This window comes from Capra hircus, chromosome 15 (assembly GCF_001704415.2).
Source record: "Capra hircus breed San Clemente chromosome 15, ASM170441v1, whole genome shotgun sequence".
Classification (NCBI taxonomy): Eukaryota; Metazoa; Chordata; class Mammalia; order Artiodactyla; family Bovidae; genus Capra; species Capra hircus.
The window spans coordinates 18,995,689-19,016,600 of record NC_030822.1 but is presented as its reverse complement, the minus strand read 5'-3'; the positions used below and the strand labels follow the sequence as shown (position 1 = coordinate 19,016,600).

At 37.9% G+C, this 20,912-nt stretch overlaps 1 protein-coding gene across 6 annotated transcripts in view; it reads left to right on the top strand.

Moving 5' to 3' along the window:
- Positions 1 to 20,912, top strand: part of HIPK3 (homeodomain interacting protein kinase 3) — an 83,823-nt gene that overhangs the window by 18,361 nt on the left and 44,550 nt on the right. For all 6 annotated transcript variants that reach the window (XM_018059266.1, XM_018059268.1, XM_018059267.1 and 3 more), the window contains exon 2: positions 7,722 to 8,820. In XM_018059266.1, the coding sequence (XP_017914755.1) occupies positions 7,724 to 8,820 (1,097 nt within the window). In that variant the 5' untranslated portion in view covers positions 7,722 to 7,723. The remainder of the gene's footprint in view (positions 1 to 7,721; positions 8,821 to 20,912) is intronic.

Below are 20,912 nucleotides of genomic sequence, written 5' to 3'. Positions count from 1 at the left end.
AGTATTCCGTGTTGTGTGTGTGTATGTATGATTTACTTGACTCAGTATGACACTCTCTGGATCCATCTATGTTGCTGCAAATGGCCTTATTTCATTCTTTTTACTGACTGAGTAGTATTCCATTGTGTGTGTGTGTGTGTGTGTGTGTGTGTGTGTGTGTGCATATGTGTAGTATTCCGTTGCGTGCGTGTGTGTGTGCATATGTGTATATATGCCATGTCCTCTTTATCCTTTCCTGTAGATGGACATTTAGGTTGTTTCTGTGTCTTGGCCATTGTAAACAGTGCTGCAGTGAACACCGGGGTGCGTGTATCTTTTTGGGCCATGTTTTTCTCTGGATACATGTGAATTAATTAATCTCTGTGAGTTTTTTAGACATTAAAATACTCTCAGATTATTAGCTCATTTATCATTTGAAATATAAGTTGACAATTAGGTCAGTTAACAGGAATTCAAACTTCTGCCCAAATAATACAGTGTTTGGAAAGGTTTTCATTTGTGGTACCATCATAATTATTTCACGGGGTGATGTTTTAGAAAATCTATATAATAAACTAATATTAATTTTAAAGTTATATTTATGAGCTAATCCAAGATAAAATGGTTAAAAGTGGCATTACAATAATAAATAGTTGTGCAGTTAATAGCTTTTTTCAGTCACTGTAAGTCAAGTCATGTGATACTTGTTTTTAGCATTCTTCTCTATGTTTGATATCTTGTACTTCAACTTTAAAGCTCTTAAGAAGAATGTCCTTTTATCCCTCAATAAAATGTTGACAAATTCTCAGTTGAAATGGAAATGAAGTTCTGTTATTGATTACATGGTGTCCAGTTACAAATATCATAAAAATGATTCTGAATGAAACTTTATTGATGTCTTAATATTTTTTATGCCCCCAAATATTCATGTACCTGAAAATATTTTAAAAATGGAAAAAAAATGGAAACCTTTTCTAAGTATATTTATGAAAACAAAACTTTTAAGTCTGTGGATAAACCAAACTGGAACAATTTATTATTTACATGAAACTAGATTAGAGATAGTATTGTTACCTTGAAGCCTTTTGTCTCCTTTGATCTCTTTGTCAGACCTTATGAATCAGACAGTCATTAGTACAAAAATTAGAGTTGTGATAAAAATAGTGTTTGCAATATCATATAAAAAAATAAGTGAAAATATTTGAAACTGTGGAACACCTGGAGTCTTTATTCGTTTAACTCTGTGCTAGACTTTGTGAAGAATGCAGAAGTAGTATAAGACTTTGATAACAGAGTCGTGCAGAGAGGTTTGTACATTCATGTTCACAGCAGCATTATTCACAGTAGTTGAAAGGTAGACGCAGCCCATATATCTTTAGATGACTGAATGGATAAAAATATGACATAGACATTCACTGGGATATTACTTAGCTTTAAAAAGAAAATTCTGACACATGCTGCAACATGGATGAACCGTGAAGACATTATGCTAAGTGGAATAAACCAGTCATAAAAGGATAAATGTATAACTAAACTCATATGAGGTACTTAGGGTAGTCACAATTGTAGATGTAGAGAATAGAATGCTGGTTGCCAGGGGCTAGTGAGAGGGGACAATGGACAGTTGTTTAATGGGTAGAATTTTAGTTCAGAAGAGGGAAAAACGTTCTGGATATGGATGATGGTGATGGTTGCACAATAGTGGGGATAACTTTAATGCCACTGAGCTGTACACTTAAAAATGGTAAATTTTATGCTGTATCTGTATTTTACCACAGTTTAAGGGAAAAAAATGAAGTTTGAACAAGTAGAAGAAGAAAGTTGAGTAAGGAGAATGCAAGGCATTGTTATCTTTATTAAATATATTTTTGATAGAATATTTTAAATAAAAACCTGATTACATAGTACCATGTTTAAGTTTGGCAGAAAATGACCCAGAATTTTCATATTGGCTCAGTGGGTAAAGAATCCACCTGCAATGCAGGAGACTCAGGAGACGCGGGTTTGATTCCTGGGTCAGGAAGATCTCCTGGAGGAGGACATGGCAACCCACTCCGGTATTCTTGACTGGAGAATCCCATGGTCGGAGGAGCCTAAGGGGTACAGTCCATCGAGTTGTGAAGAGTCAGACATGACTGAAGTGACATGAGCATGCAAGATAGTCAGAGTATTTCTATCTCTGCTCCCTCCCTCCCTTTTCAGAAGATCTGATATTATATAAGAATATTATTATAATGTATTATTATAAGAAAAACCGTCTCTTTATGGTTAGTGGTGGTTTGGTTATCACCATTGGTTACATTGCTGTTTCGGTAATTGTAAAAGGATGTGAAGAATTTAGATAGATATCAGATGAGTCTTAAAATTTTTTTTAGAGGAGTGGGAAAATAAGGCCTATTAAAGTACCTGAGGATATTAAACCTGAGGAATGGAAGCTTAATGGTTGCTCTATCAGGAGGCTTGACTGTCCTTAGGGTGCCTGTACAGGTAGCTTCAGCTTTCAAAAGGGTAGTATTTAAAAACTTCCATTTCTTAGTCAGATGGTAAGAACAAATGACAGAGTTTATGAAATGCAGCTGCAGAGGTGTAACAGTATGTATTGCAATGAAAAATAATAGGAAATAGTAGTGAAGTAAATCAGTGTTTGGAACTTAAGCAGCTTCTGGGAGTAACGACTATACTCAGTAAAATTCATGAACACCAAGGATGAGAGACTCCTTCCTCTCAGGTTATGAGTTAATGTGATGGTGTGTGGGAGAAGGGAAATAATTAATACTTGTGGTCAGTTTGATTAGTAATTTAGAGTTCCTTTCTTGTGGTCTGTTATAAGAACTATCTCCAGCATTGCCCCCTCCCCCCTTTTTCTTATGTGCTGTGTAAATTATGTGACACTTCTACCTTGTGTTTTAGAAAGAATTTCCTAAAATTCTTTTTGAGATTGGTACCCCAGAGCACAGTGGTTGGTGAGAGGTAATTACTTTTTCTAAGCTTCCTTTAGTTGGCCCTTGGATTAAGCTGATTGTTTGCCTTCTGGTTTGGCATGTTGGAAAAGTAAAATAGTGACAGCTGGATTCAGAAATTGCATTAGTTTCTTTAATATCTCTAGGTAAATTATCTGGCTTTCAGCTGTTGTCCATGTTCAGTTCAGTTTAGTCACTCAGTTGTGTCCAACTCTTTGCAACCCCATGGATTGCAGCATGCCAGGCTTCCCTGCTTCCCTGTGCATCACCAGCTCCCGGAGCCTGCTCAAACTCGTGTCCATCGAGTTGGTGATGCCATCCAACCATCTCATCCTCTGTTGTTCCCTTCTCCTCCTGCCTTCAATTTTTCCCAGCATCAGGGTCTTTTCCAACGAGTCAGTTCTTCATATCAGGTGGCCAGAGTATTGGAGTTTTAGCTTCATCATCAGTCCTTCCAGTGAGTATTCAGGACTGATTTCTTTTAGGATTGCCTAGTTTGATCTTCTTGCGGTCCAAGGGACTCTCGAGTCTTCTCCAACACCACAGTTCAAAAGCATCAATTCCTTGGCGCTCAGCTTTTTTTTATAGTCCACCTCACATCCATACATGACTACTGGAAAAATCACAACTTTGTCTAGACGGACCATTGTTGGCAAAGTAATGTCTCTGCTTTTTCATATGCTGTCCAGGTTGGTCAGTAACTTTTCTTCCAAGGAGCAAGCGTCTTTTAATTTCATGGCTGCAGTCACCATCTGCAGTGATTTTGGAGCCCCCCAAAATAAAATCTCTCACTGTTGCCATTGTTTTCCCATCTATTTGCCATGAAGTGATGGGACCGGATGCCATGATCGTAGTTTTCTGAATGTTGAGCTTTAAGCCAACTTTTTCATTCTCTTTCACTTTCATCAAGAGACTCTTTGGTTCTTCTTGGCTTTGCTCATCTCACACGCTAGCAAAGTAATGCTCAAAATTCTCCAAGTCAGGCTTCAACAGTACGTGAACCGTGAACTTCTAGATGTTCAAGCTGGATTTAGAAAAGCCAGAGAAACCAGAGATCAAATTGCCAACATCCGGTTGGATCATAGAAAAAGCAAGGGAGTTCCAGAAAAACATCTACTTCTGCTTTATTAACTATGTCAACGCCTTTGACTGTGTGCTGCTGCTGCTGCTGCTGCTAAGTCGCTTCAGTCGTGTTCAACTCTGTGCGACCCCATAGACGGCAGCCCACCAGGCTCCCCTGTCCCTTGGATTCTCCAGGCAAAAACACTGGAGAGGGTTGCCATTTCCTTCTCCAATGCATGAAAGTGAAAGTGAAGTCACTGAGTCATGTCCGACTCTCAGCGACCCCATGGACTGCAGCCCACCAGGCTCCTCCATCCGTGGGATTTTCCAGGCAAGAGTACTGGAGTGGGGTGCCATTGACTGTGTGGATCACAACAAACTATGGAAAATTCTTAGGAAGATGGGAATACCAGACCACTTGACCTGCATCCTGAGAAGTCTGTATGCAGGTCAAGAAGCAACAGTTAGAACCAGACATGGAACAACAGACTGGTTCCAAATTGGGAAAGGAGTATGTTGAGGCTGTATATTGTCATCCTGCTTATTTAACTTATATGCAGAGTACATCATGTGAAATGCTGTGCTGGATGAAGCACAAGCTGGCATCAGGATTGCTGGGAGAAATATCAATAACCTCAGATATGCAGATGATACCACCCTTATGGCATAAAGTTGTCCATGTAACACCTTGGTTTAACATGGCATGAATTGGCCTAGGAGGGTATGTCTTTTATTCTGTAGAACTTCAACCTGATGTTTCAGACTGAGGGCCCTGAATTGGTCAGACTGGAACTTGCCTAGGGTTTTGTACAGACTAGATCATTGATTCTATGTGAATCTAAATGGCCTTGGGAACTTGTGCACATATAGATACTTGAACCTCATTGCAAACTTACTGAACCAGAATCTTTCTGGAATTTTAAATCTATTTTTACTGAACTTCATATTAAGGAAAAATGTAAGCATTCAAAAGGAGACAGGATAGTATGATGACCCCTTTTTACTTACAATCGAGCTCCTATGATAATTTATGGCTAATCTCATTTTATCTATATCCCCATCCACTTTCTCTTCTCTATTATTTTGAAGCATATCCCAGGTATATTATTTCATGTTGAAATTTTTTATGTATATGTTTTATTAGGTTTCCAGATGATTAAAAAACTTTTGAACAGTTAATATATGTACAAAGTAAAATATAAGGTGGTTAAAAGAACATATAAAGTAAGTCTTTCTCATTGCCCCCTGTAGTCTTACTATTCTTTAAGGCAAAGCAGCCTATAACTTATTTATGTTTGTATAGATACTAATATATGTGCAAAAATATAGATATATAATTCCCCATTTAATTAAACATATATGATAATATCTATTGTAAAGTATACATTTTCCTAAATTTTGCCTTTTTCATATTACAGTATTGGGAATCAGGTTGTAGCAGGTTAAATAGGTTGTTTTCATTCTTTTTCAAAAAGATTCTAGTTGGTCTGTGTATCAAAGTGTATCTAACATGCCTTTTGCATGGATGTCTAGGTTTCCAGTGTTGTATCCCTTTGCGCATGGTGCTCCATGAATACCTTGTACCATATCTGAGTTGTATGATTCTTGATCAGAGAACATGCATGCACGTGTGCTAAATCACTTCAGTCGTGTCAGAGTCTTTGTGACCCAATGGACTGTAGCCCACCAGGCTCCTCTATCCATGGGATTATCCAGGCTCACTAGTTCCATTTAAAAAATTATCTTCATGTCTCTCCTGTTTATGTTCATGCTTTTCTCTAAATCTATTAGTATATTTACAATTGCTATTTTAGGAATTTTGTTTATTGACTGTCATTCTGTGTGTTTCTGTGATTGTGGGTTACAGAAGGGATTTGAAATAAGAAGAATGGGCATGTTAAGTTATCGAAGATGAGGGTGGGGAGCTTCACAGTGTCAAGTGAGCTTGATATGTTCAGAAGGAGTTATTGATGTGGCTTTGCATCATTAAAAAGATGATAAATTGGTGGAGTCTGAAAAGCTCGCCTGAGTAACAGCATAGAACAGATGCCAATAAGAAATTAAGAAAATGGGTGAAAAGGTTTAGATCCAGGATTTCAATTTACAATTTCTCATATATGTAAAACCACAAATCTTAATTTGCATGATAAATTTTTGTAGCTGATTTCTTACTAAAGCCAGGTCAACTTAGGAAAGTGGTAGTTAGCAACAAGAATTGTTTAGGAAGTGGAAAGAGGCATAAATTTATGCCTTTTACCTGAAGGGGCAGTGCATCTTCCTGTTCATTTTACTTCACCTTAGGTATATGACCTTGAACCAGTTAACCACCCTTTGGGCTTCCCAGGTGGCGATAGTGGTAAAGAACCTGCCTGCTGATGCAGGAGACATAAGAGATGCAGGTTTGATCCCTATGTTGGAAAGATCTCCTGGAGGAGGGCATGGCAACCCACTACAGTATTTTTGCCTGGAGAATCCTATGGATAGAGGAGCTTGGTGGGCTGCAGTCTGTAGGGTCGCAGAGAGTTGGGCATGACTGAAGCAACTTAGCATGCATGCATTGAGCTTTAATTTTCTTAACAGCAAACTTGGACTACATAAAATACTGCAAATAAGGCATTTGTCAAACTGTTGCATAGTAGGTGGTAGCTCTTATTATCTTAAGTGTTGCATATATTACATATTGTAATGGCAATCTGTTGGTTATTTTATTTATTTATTTGACTGTTCTGGGTCTTAGTTGCCGCATACGGGATTTAGTTTCCCAACCAGGAACCAAACTCACATCCCCTGCATTGGGAGCAAGGAGTCTTAATCACTGGACCACCAGGAAAGTCCCATTTTTTAGAAGAGTGGAAATATTTTGAAATCAATTCCCAAACAACATTTATTAAAAACCAACTTTATATTCTGAGTACTTTGTTTTAGATCTAGTGAGAAAGACTGTTTTATACACTAACAATTATAAGATAATGTCAGTCATGTCATATCATGCCTGGAGCGTGAGCGGTGAGTGTATGTGTTCTAGGAAAGGCTTCATCAGGAAGGTATTGTATTAGAAATTCCCTGGTGATCCAGTGGTTAGGACTCAGTGCTTTCACTGCCGAGGACTGGACCAAAAAAAAAAAAAAGGACAACCACTGTATCACTTTGATTTGAATGTAAAGGAATTTACTGTTAATACGTGTTCAGGGATGATGTGAAAAGGACTTTAAAGATAAATCATGAAAATGACTCACATACTTATTTTTACAATTGATTTTTTTTTCCCCAAGGTAGTTCTTGAGCTTTAAGGAATATGACAACATTTGTGTAATATATATTTTCTGGTTTGATCATTGGTTCATAAATGATACATTGGTAATAGAATGCTTACTTTTGCTAGATGTATACAGCTTAAGGATCTGTACATTTTCTTTTGGAGGGAAGATAGTTGGTACAGTTTCTTGGGCATATCTTAGCCATTGTAGCTTGTCAATAAATATTGATTGATTGAAGTTTCTCAACTATTTAGTCCCAACCTTTCATGCAATGCACAAAATATCTGAAACACTAATTAACTAAAATGGAGACAGTGAAAATTTTTTTTTCTCCAAGGTGAAGAAAATCTTCATGGAACTTAACTGTTTTTATAAATTATGGACTTGACTCGTTAAAAGTTCATGAGAGTTAAAATATTGAACTTTTGTAGCTAATGTGACCCTTTTTTGTTTGTTTTTGTAGGTATGGCCTCACAAGTCTTGGTCTACCCACCGTATATTTATCAAACTCAGTCAAGTGCCTTTTGTAGTGTGAAGAAACTCAAAGTAGAGCCAAGCAGTTGTGTATTCCAGGAAAGAAACTATCCGCGGACCTATGTGAATGGTAGAAACGTTGGAAATTCTCATCCTCCCACGAAGGGTAGTGCTTTTCAGACAAAGATACCATTTAACAGACCTCGGGGACACAACCTTTCATTGCAGACAAGTGCTGTTGTTATAAAAAACACTGCGGGTGCTACAAAGGTTATAGCAGCTCAGGCGCGGCAAACTCAAGTGGAGGCACCTCAGGTTGGGGCGTGGCGGCACAGGTTCAGTTTCCTGGAAGGCCCCCAGCGATGTGGATTGAAGCGCAAGAGTGAGGAGTTGGATAATCATAGCAGCGCAATGCAGATTGTCGATGAGGTGTCCATACTTCCTGCAATGTTGCAAACCAACATGGGAAATCCAGTGACAGTTGTGACAGCTACCACAGGAACCAAACAGAATTGTACCACTGGAGAAGGTGACTATCAGTTAGTACAGCATGAAGTGTTATGCTCCATGAAAAATACTTACGAAGTCCTTGATTTCCTTGGTCGAGGCACTTTTGGCCAGGTAGTCAAATGCTGGAAAAGAGGGACAAATGAAATTGTAGCAATCAAAATTTTGAAGAACCACCCTTCGTATGCACGTCAGGGTCAGATAGAAGTGAGCATATTAGCAAGGCTCAGTACTGAAAATGCTGATGAATATAACTTTGTACGAGCTTACGAATGCTTTCAGCACCGTAACCATACTTGTTTAGTCTTTGAGATGCTGGAACAAAATTTGTATGACTTTCTGAAACAAAATAAGTTCAGTCCGCTGCCACTAAAAGTCATTCGACCCATTCTTCAGCAAGTGGCTACTGCACTGAAAAAATTGAAAAGTCTTGGATTAATTCATGCAGACCTCAAACCAGAGAATATTATGTTGGTGGATCCTGTTCGACAGCCATACAGGGTTAAAGTAATAGACTTTGGGTCAGCCAGTCACGTGTCAAAGACTGTTTGTTCAACATATCTGCAATCTCGGTACTACAGGTAGGTGATAATTATTTTTTGGTTACTTGGTAAGTGTTGAATTTTTGCAGAATGAAATAATTTTGTGTGTGTATGTGGTGAAAAAGACTGCTTTGAATACATAGAGATCAAAATAAGTTCAGTTTAGGTTTGAGGCTTTAAAAATTTAGGCATAAAATCTGCTCAAGCAGAATAGAAATTTCTACTGCAAATTTCTGTGCTAAAGACATCTGGTTATTTTTATTGTTAATAAAAGACCTGAAGGATTGATAGGTGGTTAATGATGATTGAACAGAAGTCTAAATATTGAGAAAGGCTTTATAGTAAATTTTGTACATTTCTTTGGAGAAGGAAATGGCAACCCACTCCAGTAATCCTGCCTGGAGAATTCCATGGACAGAGGAGCCTGGTAGGCTGCAGTCCATGGGGTTGCAGAGTCAGGCATGACTGAGCAGCAGTCATTTACTTGGGCATTTTTCAGTGCTTAAGAAAACTAGCTTTTTAAAGACACATCTGATATAACTGAACATTTAGAAAAGTTTTAAAAAGACGGAAAGTCACTTTGGTTAGTAATTTTAAGATTTAAACTCACTTCCATGGCTACCACAAATGTTCAGGCTGCTCTTTTGTAAGAAGTTTGGTTATGTTCTTTACACATATGTTTTAGGTGATGCTATTTTGATGTTCGTACTATGGGTGGAATTTAAAGAAGAAAATAATTTCCATGTACTGCAATGCCATGATTAATATAATGCTAGCCTGGAGTACAATAAATGGTCTTGAGGGTGGCTAATCATTACCAAGATTGAGAGTATCTTAAGTTTGTAAATGTTTTTAAATTCATAGTTATATAATTTTGAGAAATTCTTTTCATTTCAGCTTAAATGAGTTTTATGGTCTTGGTGTATTCTGGAGCCCCACAAGACCCAACTCAGCGGGCAAATAAAAGATCTGACAATATTGGCCATTATTAATAAGTTTGTAAATAGAAACATGAAGTTTATTGTTGGAAACTGTTAGAATAGGAGAAAGGAAACCCACATTTATGTCACTTGGTTGATAATTAAGTTTACTAAAATATATATTAGAAATTAGAAGTATAGCCTAAATTACCCTTTATATACCTAATGTTATAATTTTTAGTCTGCGAGTACTAGGTACTGTTCTTAAAACTTTTTAGATGGTTTAAAAGGTATTGTAGTTGTTAACAGTGTTATGAGTCTTAATTGATATTTCCTATAATTGGATTTATTTGACCCTCTGTGCTCCTGACCAAAAACAAATTTTTTCCCCCAATTTAATGCAACACAAGGTTAACTTTTAGTTAATTTTTCTCTGGAAAAATTACTTTAATATCTGATTTAACAGCATGAGAGGAATAGTGTTTCCCCTTTCCCTTGTGTTCTGTGGATTCTTTTTATGAGTTTTGAGCAGTCAGCTAGCATATTATATAAACCCCCAGGCTCCAGCTGCTTGGGCTCTATATTTAGTTCACTTGTTAGTAAATGACTTCATTATATTTGGGTCCTGCATTATTCGGCATATCAGATTTAGTTATGTGTAATACCTTGATTCCTTTTCTTTATTTGAAATCTTTTCTTTTGGATGAGAGTAAAAAAAGAGCTTTGTTTTTATACTTGAGATGATCGGTTTGTTAAATGTTTCAAGAGAGTAAAAGAAATCCTTTAAAAAGCAGTCTAAAATACTAAATATTTTATGATATTGGTTTTTAACCTTAGGCTTTTGCACAAATAGTTTCTTTTGGGAATGGAAAAATAAGGTATGAATAATTGCTGAGTACAGCTAGTAGTTTCTAATTTGTTTTTATACATAAATTTCTAGTAAATAATTTACCTGAATTTCAGAAGCTATATAGGTGCTGGACTTATAATGTTTAGAGTTTAAACAAAAAAAGTTTCTTAATTATAAAAAGATGTGTTACTTAGCATTTTGGTTGCTGTTGCGTGGATAACAAGAATTTTAAAATGGTGTTTCTGTCAGTTGGATTCAAGGTTAAAAGAGTTAGGAAATATGGTAAATTAGGGAAAATGTAATGTAGTCTTTAATCAGGTACTGTTTTAATGTTTTGTATAATTTTGCATAAAAATAGCAGGTAACCATTATTTTCCAGCATTGGTGTGTACTTTATCAGTTCTACCTTGGTTTGACTGAGTTTACTTATAAACCTGATGAGGCAAGAAGCAAAAGTGTCTCATACTTGATTTTTTACTCTTTGTTTAAAATATATTGTACTTAAAAAACGAAAGCAGGAAGTGGCAACTTACCAAATTAAATATTTTTGAACTAATCACAGTGGGAACACTTAGCCCAAGTTCCAAAGTAAACGATTTGTGTTTAAACACAGGTTCATGTGTTACAGTTTCTTTGAACCATGCAGCACAGAAACATAGTAGGGATATCTTAAAATAGACAGAGGATGGTGGCCAGAAATTGTTGACTGCTATAGATGGTGAGGCTGTCTAGCTCTTGTAGTGATATAAGCCAGAAGTACATGCTAAGGGCATTGATTTGCTCAAGGTCAGCATGTTCTAAATTCAGCTGCTTGAGTATGGTTTCTGTCAAGAACACGTAGGGCTCCTCAATGCATAAAAGGTTTTAGCAGCAGAAGGGGCTGTATTTATGAGGTGTGGTGGCAACATTCAGGTCATAAATATCTTTTTCTTCTTTTTATTAAATATAGAATTTTAGCCTGTGGTTCTGAGTCATTTCAGAACATAGAGACAGGAAAGTGGGCTGGAAAGTAACCTGTATAGCGGTTGTATTCTTTGCTACTTGACTGAATAATTTAGTCAACAACCATTAGTGGTTGTTGAAGTAAATGCTGCTTTTTTTGCATATAATAGTTGACAAAGAGATATGGTAAGGTAAAAAAACAATTCAGGCTTACCAGCTTTTGTTTAGATCATTCCCAACCCCTCATGCCTTTTTTAAACCCTGAGTATCAAAGTTTCTGTAACAAAATTAAGACACACAGGATGACCTATTAATTTTTATTTTATATAGTATTTTATATAGGGTACTTTTCTCAAGTGCTTTTACATAAAATTCCTAGTTTGTTTTTCCTATCTCAATTTCTGTGTTCTTAGATAAAACACTTGGTGGAATTCCTGTTTAAAAAGTAGAAAACACGCTTATTAGACAAGTCAGACAGGTCCAAGTTTACAGTGCAAGTTTATCACAATTTTTGTTGAGCCTTTTCTATATGCTGTGCTAGATGCTAGGGATTCAGAGGTGATAAAAACAGTTTCCTCATTTAATGGAGGAGAAAAATAGTTTGTCTCAAGAAGTTCTAGGGCAGAGCCCTGTGTAGGGTGCTAATCAGAGGGTTTAGAGAGGGGTCTGGGGAAAGATGACTCTTGACTTGAATGAGCCTTGAAAGGAGAGAAGGGGTTGTAGTCAATTAGTCTTTTTTTCTTTTTGGCTTGTGGAATTTTAGTAACGTGACCAGGGAATGAACCTGGGCCATAGCAGTGAAAGCGCTGAGTCTTAACCATTGGACCTCCAGGGAATCCCAAGGATGGACTAGTCTTAAGGAGTGTTCTCTGTCCCACAGCCACCCTTACCTAAAAGCTCAATATTGGCTGAAATTGCTGGTAGCTTCTTGTCTGAATCAAAGAACTTGTTTTTGTTTGGGAATCTTTATTAGACAAATATAAAGTTGTCAGTTGGGTTTAGTTTTAACAGACGTTTTAATAGACGATTCCAAAAGTCTATAATGTGATTTTCAATGCCATAGATTGTGGTCATAGACATAAATTACTCCATATATCAGGCCTTCAAATAAAAAATTTGAAAGAATTCTTAAAAGTTTTTTCTTTAACAGCTTTATTGAGCTATAATTCACATACTATGAGTTTTATCCATTTAAAGTGTACATTCTTCGTCCTTTAGTATATTCATAGTCGTGAATCATCACCCTAATTTTAGAACATTTTCTTTACCCCCTAAGAACCCCCACTCCTGCTCCCTAGCACGCTTTAGGTATCTTTCCCCGATCTTCCCACCCCTCTAGCCCTGCTGCTGCTGCTAAGTCACTTCAGTCGTGCCTGACTCTGTGCGACCCCAGAGACAGCAGCCCACCAGGCTCCCCTGTCCCTGGGATTCTCCAGGCAAGGATACTGGAGTGGGTTGCCATTGCCTTCTCCGCCTCTAGCCCTAGGCAACCGAAAATCTACTTTCTGTCTCTACAGATTTGCATATTCCAAGCATCTCATATGAATGTCATCATACAACATGTTGTTCTTTTTAACTGGCTTTTTCCCCCCACTTAGCATAATGTTTTCAAGATTCATCTATATTGTAGCAGGTATCAGCGCTTCATTTTTTTGTTGTTGACAAATAATTCCGTTTATAGATATACCACATTTTATATATGCATCAGTTGATGGAGACCTCAGTGAAAAGATAATGTGAATAGAAAACTCTAATCTGGCCCATGTTTAAGTCTTTCATTCAAAATACTTTGTGCCTATAAAGTGTAAATATTGTGCTGGGTGCTGGTTATTCATTGAGAAGCAAAAGTAAAGACCCTGCTGTTATGATGCTTACAATCTAACGTGTAGATAACCAGAAAAGTAAAGTATTCTAATGGGAAAAGAACAGGGAGCGAGACTAACAAGATAAACTTATTTTTTTGTTTTGTCTTAATTATTTTAGGGAATAAAAAGTTGCAGAAATAGTGAGAAGAATTTTTTTATGCCCTTGACCTAGATTCTCCAAGTTTCAAATTTACCACCCCGGTTTCATCCTCATTCTTTTTCTGTGTGCGTCATACACAGATACACATGTACATTTGTTGTTACAGTGTTTGAGAGCAAATTTTAGATGTAAAACCCTTTGTCTCTAAATATTTAACTATATATAAGAGGTTGTGTGTGTGTTCCTAAACTTAAGGACATCCTCTTGCATAACCCCAGTGCAATAATCAGAATCATTGTTGGTTGACATCAGTGTTATTGATTTGATGAACTGAACTGCTCAATACTATTTGATTTAAGGGAATTAAAATCAATTCAGTGCTAGTACCTTTACAGACTTAATTCAGATTTTACCAGTTGTCATTCTTTGCCATATATACACAATAGAATACTACTTAGCCATAAAAAAGAATGAAACTTTGCCATTTGCAGTAATATGGATGTACTTGGAGGGTATAATGCTAAGTGAAATAAGTCAGAGAAAAACAAATACTGTATGATAACATATGAAATCTAAAAAATAAAGCAAACTAGTGAGTGTAACAGGAGAAGGCAGTGGCAACCCACTCCAGTACTCTTGCCTGGCAAACCCCATGGACAGAGGAGCCTGGTGGGCTGCAGTCCATGGGGTCACTAGGAGTTGGATACTACTGAGCAACTTCACTTTCACTTTTAACTTTCCTGCATTGGAGAAGGACATGGCAACCCACTCCAGTGTTCTTGCCTGGAGAATCCCAGGGACAGGGGAGTCTGGTGGGCTGCCGTCTATGGGGTCACACAGAGTTGGACACAACTGAAGTGACTTAGTAGCAGCGGCAGCAGTGAGTGTAACAAAAAAGAAACAAGATAGATCTAGAGAACAAACTAGTTCTCATTGGGGAGAGGGAAGGGGGAAGAGGAGAAACAAGATAGGGGTAAGGAGTTAAGAGGCACAAACTATTACGTATAAAATAAATAAGATACAAGCATATATTGTAAAACACAGGGAATATAGCTAATATTCTGTAACAACTGTAAGTGGAGTATAACCTTTAAAAATTGTGAATCACTGTGTTTGTTGTACTTGTATACTAAAACTTACGTAAGTATATATGCGCTTATATACAAAACATACACTATTGTACTTCAACTATATGACGCTTTTGAAGAGTACAGACCAGTTATTTTGTACAATGTTATCAGTTTGAGTTTGTCTGATGTTTTCAGGTTAAGTATTTTCACTTACAGAAGTGATGTTTTGTCCTCAAATATTGGGAGGCATATGCTGTCAATTTGTCTCATTACTAGTAATGTTAACTTTGATCACTTGATTGAGAGGGTGACTGCCAGATTTTTCTACCATAAGGTTTATTTTTGTATCTTGTGATACTTTGAGACTATTCACAGATACTGTTTCTTACCTTATTTTCACAGGCCAGTTTTAGCATCCATTGATGAATATGGCCTTTAACAGTTATTAACTTAGGGGTTGCAAAATGATGACTTTCAAGCTCTACCATTCCTCTGTGTAAGGAATTCTCCTATGAGGAAGAGCTTTCTTTTGCTCTGTTTGTTGTTGTATAGACTTACAGGTTCGTATGCAGTGGGTTGTAATTCATTCCTTGTCATTTGCTTTACTGCTCAGCTGTCCTCAATTGTCTAGCAAGAGCCTTTTAATTTTTTTTAAGTTGAATTCCTTTAGTTTTGGCTGTGCTGGGTCTTCGTTGCTGTGTGAGCTTTCTCTGGTTGGGGTGAGCGGGGGCTGCCCTCTAGCTGTGGTGCACAGGCTTCTCGCTGCAGCGACTTTTCCTGTCGCAGAGCACGGGCTCAAGAGCGCAGGTTCCGTACACACGGGCTTAGTTGCTCTGCGGCATGTGGGATCTTCTGGACCAGGGATTGAACCCGTGTCTCCTGCATTGGCAGGGGATTCTTTACTGCTGAGCCACCAGGGAGGCCCTAGGAAGAGCCTTTTGAAGTTTGCTCTCATCTACCTTTGACGTGGCCCCATCCTTCCTTGAGAGCTTACTTGCTGGCGTCGGAGGTGTCCAGGTTTACTTTGTGCTTTTCTTGTTCCATACTTTGTATTGGCTACTTTTCTAAAGCGCTCTACTTCCTTTTATTGGAGATTATAGTAAAGCAATGAATTCATACTGATAGGTAGTTCCCTCACCTCAGAGTTCATTCTATCCTTCTTCCTTTATTTATGATCTCTTCTCTTATATCAAGAAACTTGGCTCCCGTTATCCACAGCGTTACTTATTTGCTCAATTTCAGAATACACTTCAAGTAGTTTTGGAATTGCTAACCCATACCACTGCTAATTTGCTAGCAGGAGTACACATTTATTTATACTTTTTATTCTTAGCCTTAGACTTGGAGAATGTGTTCAAAGTACTATATTCTAAAGTTACTTCTTCCTCAACCCCCTTCCCCCAACTTCAATGTGATTGTTTTTTACTTGAAATATAATTAAGTTCATTTCACTATATTCCATTTTGGGTCCTCTGTGTTATTTATTAGATGATATGAAATATTAAAATAGTTAATGTTACTTAGTGTATACGACTTGTGAGGATGACACTTTATATATTTGAACATTAATAGGTTTTAAAGTAAGTTTTATGATACTCTTGCTATATACATGTGATATTAGTTTATAAGATAACAATATATAATACATATGCTACTAAGTAATATAGTCAGGTATAGGACAAAATTTGTAAAAGCTTGGTCACAGTGTGAGTTTGTTAATTCTGTTGATTATAGATGTGAAATATGTAATAAATGTAATGCTGTATAAACAGCTGATCAATATTTTATGTCAGATTGGAATGACTGTATTCTAGAATTGCATATAACTGTTAGTTATTCACAGGTTAAAATGAAAACTTTTGTGATGGTTTATAAAATTAAGTCGAATGAAAGTCTTCAATTTCTAAGGTTTTATTCGTTTTTCTTGTGCTCTATAGCTTTGTTTCAGAGGTGTGTGTAGTAGTCTCATGAATGTGCTGTAATAGAATGTGATGACATCATGGATTAGATGTCAGTCCTGACCACACGCACCTCAGGATGCACGTGCCTATTTGTTCCTGAGTCTTCAGCATTTTGCTGTGAATGGAATTCAGCTCCTGGGATGTTATTAGCAGAGTGCCTGCTGCCACAGAAGAGTCCCAGTTCAGTGGCCAGTGAATAATTTAGGCATCAGTTGGTGTGGCGAGATTGTGTTACTTAGGAGAGAATCTAATACATGTGCTAAACTTTGACATTAAAAAGAACAAATGTGTTTTTTCTTTTTTTGAGAGAACAGTGAATTACAGAGAGTTTTAGATTTATTTATCTAAAACCAGTGTACTAATTAAAAATTTTTTGATTTAATGTTTTTAAAATTATATTAGTTATGGATGCTCTGTGTCAGAAAAAAATTCAATAATAGAGAAGGCCAAGAAGCAAAACAGGAACAATTTCTCCCTTTACTGTGACTCTGCCTTGTAATTTTTATAATATGTTTTATACTTTATAAGCACTTCTCTGTGGTGTATGTTTCGTTTGTTTTCTGATATTGCTATAGGGAACCTTCTTGTAAGTCCACAGCATTTCTAGAAGGAGACTTGTTGGGTCAAAGGATATTAACATTGTGCTATTGGGCACTGCCAAATTTCCTCTCAGAAATGGTGTCTTGTTCCAGTTTACAGTCTTGCCAATAACGTGTGAAAGTGTCCTTTTCTTCACATTCTTGTCATCATGAGGGCATTTTTTTTTTTGATTGGTAGCTGTAGCTGTAAATAGGCAAAAAAGAAAATCATTTAAATTTTACCTTCACTCTTCACTACGTTTAAAAAAGTTTAATGTATTTCTTCTAGAGAAGGCAATGGCACCCCACTCCAGTACTCTTGCCTGGAAAATCCCATGGATGGAGGAGCCTGGTGGGCTGCAGTCCATGAGGTCGCTGAGAGTCGGACATGACTGAGCGACTTCACTTTCACTTTTCACTTTCATGCATTGGAGAAGGAAATGGCAACCCACTCCAGTGTTCTTGCCTGGAGAATCCCAGGGACGGAAGAGCCTGGTGGGCTGCCGTCTGTGGGGTCGCACAGAGTCAGACACGACTGAAGTGACTTAAAAGCAGCAGCATGTATGTCTTCTTTGTCATGTGTTATACTGGTAGATACTCTTATATATGGAGAATGAGAATGTCCAAATAAACACAGTTCATATAAAAACAATATTTATTGATGGCTTAGTACCAGCCACTGTGCTGGAAACTTTTACCCTTTACCCTCGTAGCAATCATGGTGAGTGGTAGTGTTGTCTTTATTTGACAGATAGGGGATTTGAGATTCAGATATGTTAAGCACCTTGCCCAGTGGTACACAGTTAACTGCAGAGCTGTGATCTGAGCACAGTTCAGCCTATATCTGTTTACTGTGCTCCTTCTCCAGAGATTTCCCTTCATCTTCCTGAAACTCCTGTGCCAGAGGACACTGATGACTTGTTTGTTAACCACCAAATTTGAGACTTTTTTTTTTTTTTTTTAGAAGTCCACATCTGGCTGGACCTCTGTCTTTCAGTGCTGTTAGTGCTTTATTTTATTGAAATGTTTATTGAAATGTTCTCTGCTAGCTTCCTAAACATCATAACCCTCAGATTATTCTTTCACTTTGCTAGCTTTTTTGTTCTTTTTTACACCTCTTAAATGAGTACACCTCTCAGGGTTCAGTCTGGGCCACTTTCTCATTTAATATACTTGCCTTTTGGAGACCTTACTCTCTCCCATGACTTCAATTTGTTTGTTGTGTGGTAAATTTTCAAACACCTTCCTGTAGCCCTGATCTCCCTTTAAACACCTAATTTGTTTCCAGTTACTTCCTTGGACAGTCTCTGGGTGTTACTAACTCATGTTCAAATGATTCCTCTCTATCCCAAGGCTTCTCAACTCCCTTATTGCATATCAGAATTATTGAAAGAACCATTTCCATTGGATGTTTTCTGTCCTATGTATCTAATCATTTTATGACCAAATCCTGTTATCTTCATATGTTAATTTTACCATGTTCTTCTCACTGCTTTGTTCTGGTCTGGACTTCGGTACTAGATTAGCCGTTGATTTTTTTAAACCTGTAGTCTCTGCCTCTTACTCTTCTTATCCTAAATTGTTAGAGATGTGTTGTGGATTGGTTTGAGAGATCACAAGATTGTGTACATACAGATAGGCTAGAAGACTTTTTTTGTTTTTAAAACTACTCTGCTCTTTTTCACTCCTTCAGTTCTGATCAGCAAATGTTACAGAATAGTGACCTTTTGGAAACCTAATTTCAGTGGCATCAAGATTATGGCATGAATTTTCCTGGTGGTACAGTGAATAAGAATCTGCCTGCCAATGCAGGGGACCATGGGTTTGATCCTTGGTCCAGAAAGACCCATATACTGTGGAGCAGTTAAAGCCGTGCGCCACAACTACTGAAGCCTGTGCACCCTGGAAGCCACTTGGCTTCTCTTGTTGCAGAGCATGTGCTCTAGGGTGCACACTGCGACCATGGGTGGCCCTTACTCACCACAACTAGAGAAAGCCCATGCGCAGCAATGAAGACCCTGTGCAGTACCCCCGCCAAAAAAAAAGATTATGGCATACGTTTGGCCTTGAAATAGTTGTACACAATTGGACGACACTGATAAAGTAATCAAAAAAGGGATCAGTTCAGTTCAGTTCGGTTCAGTCACTCAGTCGTGTCCGGCTCTTTGCGACCCCATGAATTGCAGCATGCCAGGCCTCCCTGTCCATCACCATCTCCCGGAGTTCACCCAGACTCAACGTCCATCGAGTCCGTGATGCCATCCAACCATCTCATCCTGGGTCGTCCCCTTCTCCTCCTGCCCCAAATCCCTCCCAGCATCAGAGTCTTTTCCAGTGAGTCAGCTCTTCGCATGAGGTGGCCAAAGTACTGGAGTTTCAGCTTTAGCATCATTCCTTCCAAAGAAATCCCAGGGCTGATCTCCTTGCAGTCCAAGGGACTCTGAACAGTCTTCTCCAACACCACAGTTCAAAAGCATAAATTCTTTGGTGCTCAGCCTTCTTCACAGTCCAACTCTCACATCCATACATGACCACAGGAAAAACCACAGCCTTGACTAGACGGACCTTAGTCGGCAAAGTAATGTCTCTGCTTTTGAATGTACTATCTAGGTTGGTCATAACTTTTCTTCCAAGGAGTAAGCGTCTTTTAATTTCATGGCTGCAATCACCATCTGCAGTGATTTTGGAGCCCCCAAAAATAAAGTCTGACACTGTTTCCACGGTTTCCCTATCTGTTTCCCATGAAGTGATGGGACTGGATGCCATGATCTTCGTTTTCTGAATGTTGAGCTTTAAAACTTTTTCACTCTCCTCCTTCCCTTTCATTAAGAGGCTTTTTAGCTCCTCTTCACTTTCTGCCATAAGGGTGGTGTCATCTGCATATCTGAGGTTATTGATATTTCTCCTGGCAATCTTGATTCCAGCTTGTGCTTCTTCCAGTCCAGTGTTTCTCATGATGTACTCTGCATACAAGTTAAATAAGCAGGGTGACAATATACAGCCTTGACATACTTCTTTACTTTAAAAATGTGTGAATAGAATGTTGTGCTTAGGAAGCATTTGGTAACTTTCAATAGGTTCATAGTGCACCCCCTGGTAACATGAGCCCTGTATCTCTGTCACGTCACGAGTCTCTCTGTGGTAGGCAGCTGTTTTATATTGTAGCAGAATGCTCCCTGGGATTGTAAAGTAAATGTGGATTTTCCCCTTTCCTTCCTCTAAAGCTAAATTAATCATCAGTAGTTCATAAAGAGAAGGCAATGGCACCCCACTCCAGTATTCTTGCCTGGAAAATCCCATGGATGGAGGAGCCTGGTAGGCTGCAGTCCATGGGGTCGCTAAGAGTCGGGCACAACTGAGTGACTTCACTTTCACTTTTCACTTTCATGCGTTGGAGAAGGAAATGGCAACCCACTCCAGTGTTCTTGCCTGGAGAATCCCAGGGACGGGGGAGCCTGATGAGCTGCCGTCTATGGGGTTGCACAGAGTCGGACACGAGTGATGCTACTTAGCAGCAGTTCATAAAGATAAAAATATTTGTATTAAGATGTTGGATGTATAAGCAAATAGAGATGGAAATAGCTGTATAGACATTTAGTCTATCTTACCTTATAGAAGAGACCAGTGAAATCCAATATACCTAAATGAGAATTGTCATATCAATGTTTATAAATAACTGTATGTAATATGTATGTAATAGGGTTATATTTGATTTTGAGAAATAACAAATAATAGTAAATTATCCTTGTAAACAGTAAAACATAATGGTAGAAGTTGACAATCAGTGACTGCAAAAGCCATCTGAAAACAGGTATCATTTTCAAACAACATACTCTTCAGTCAGT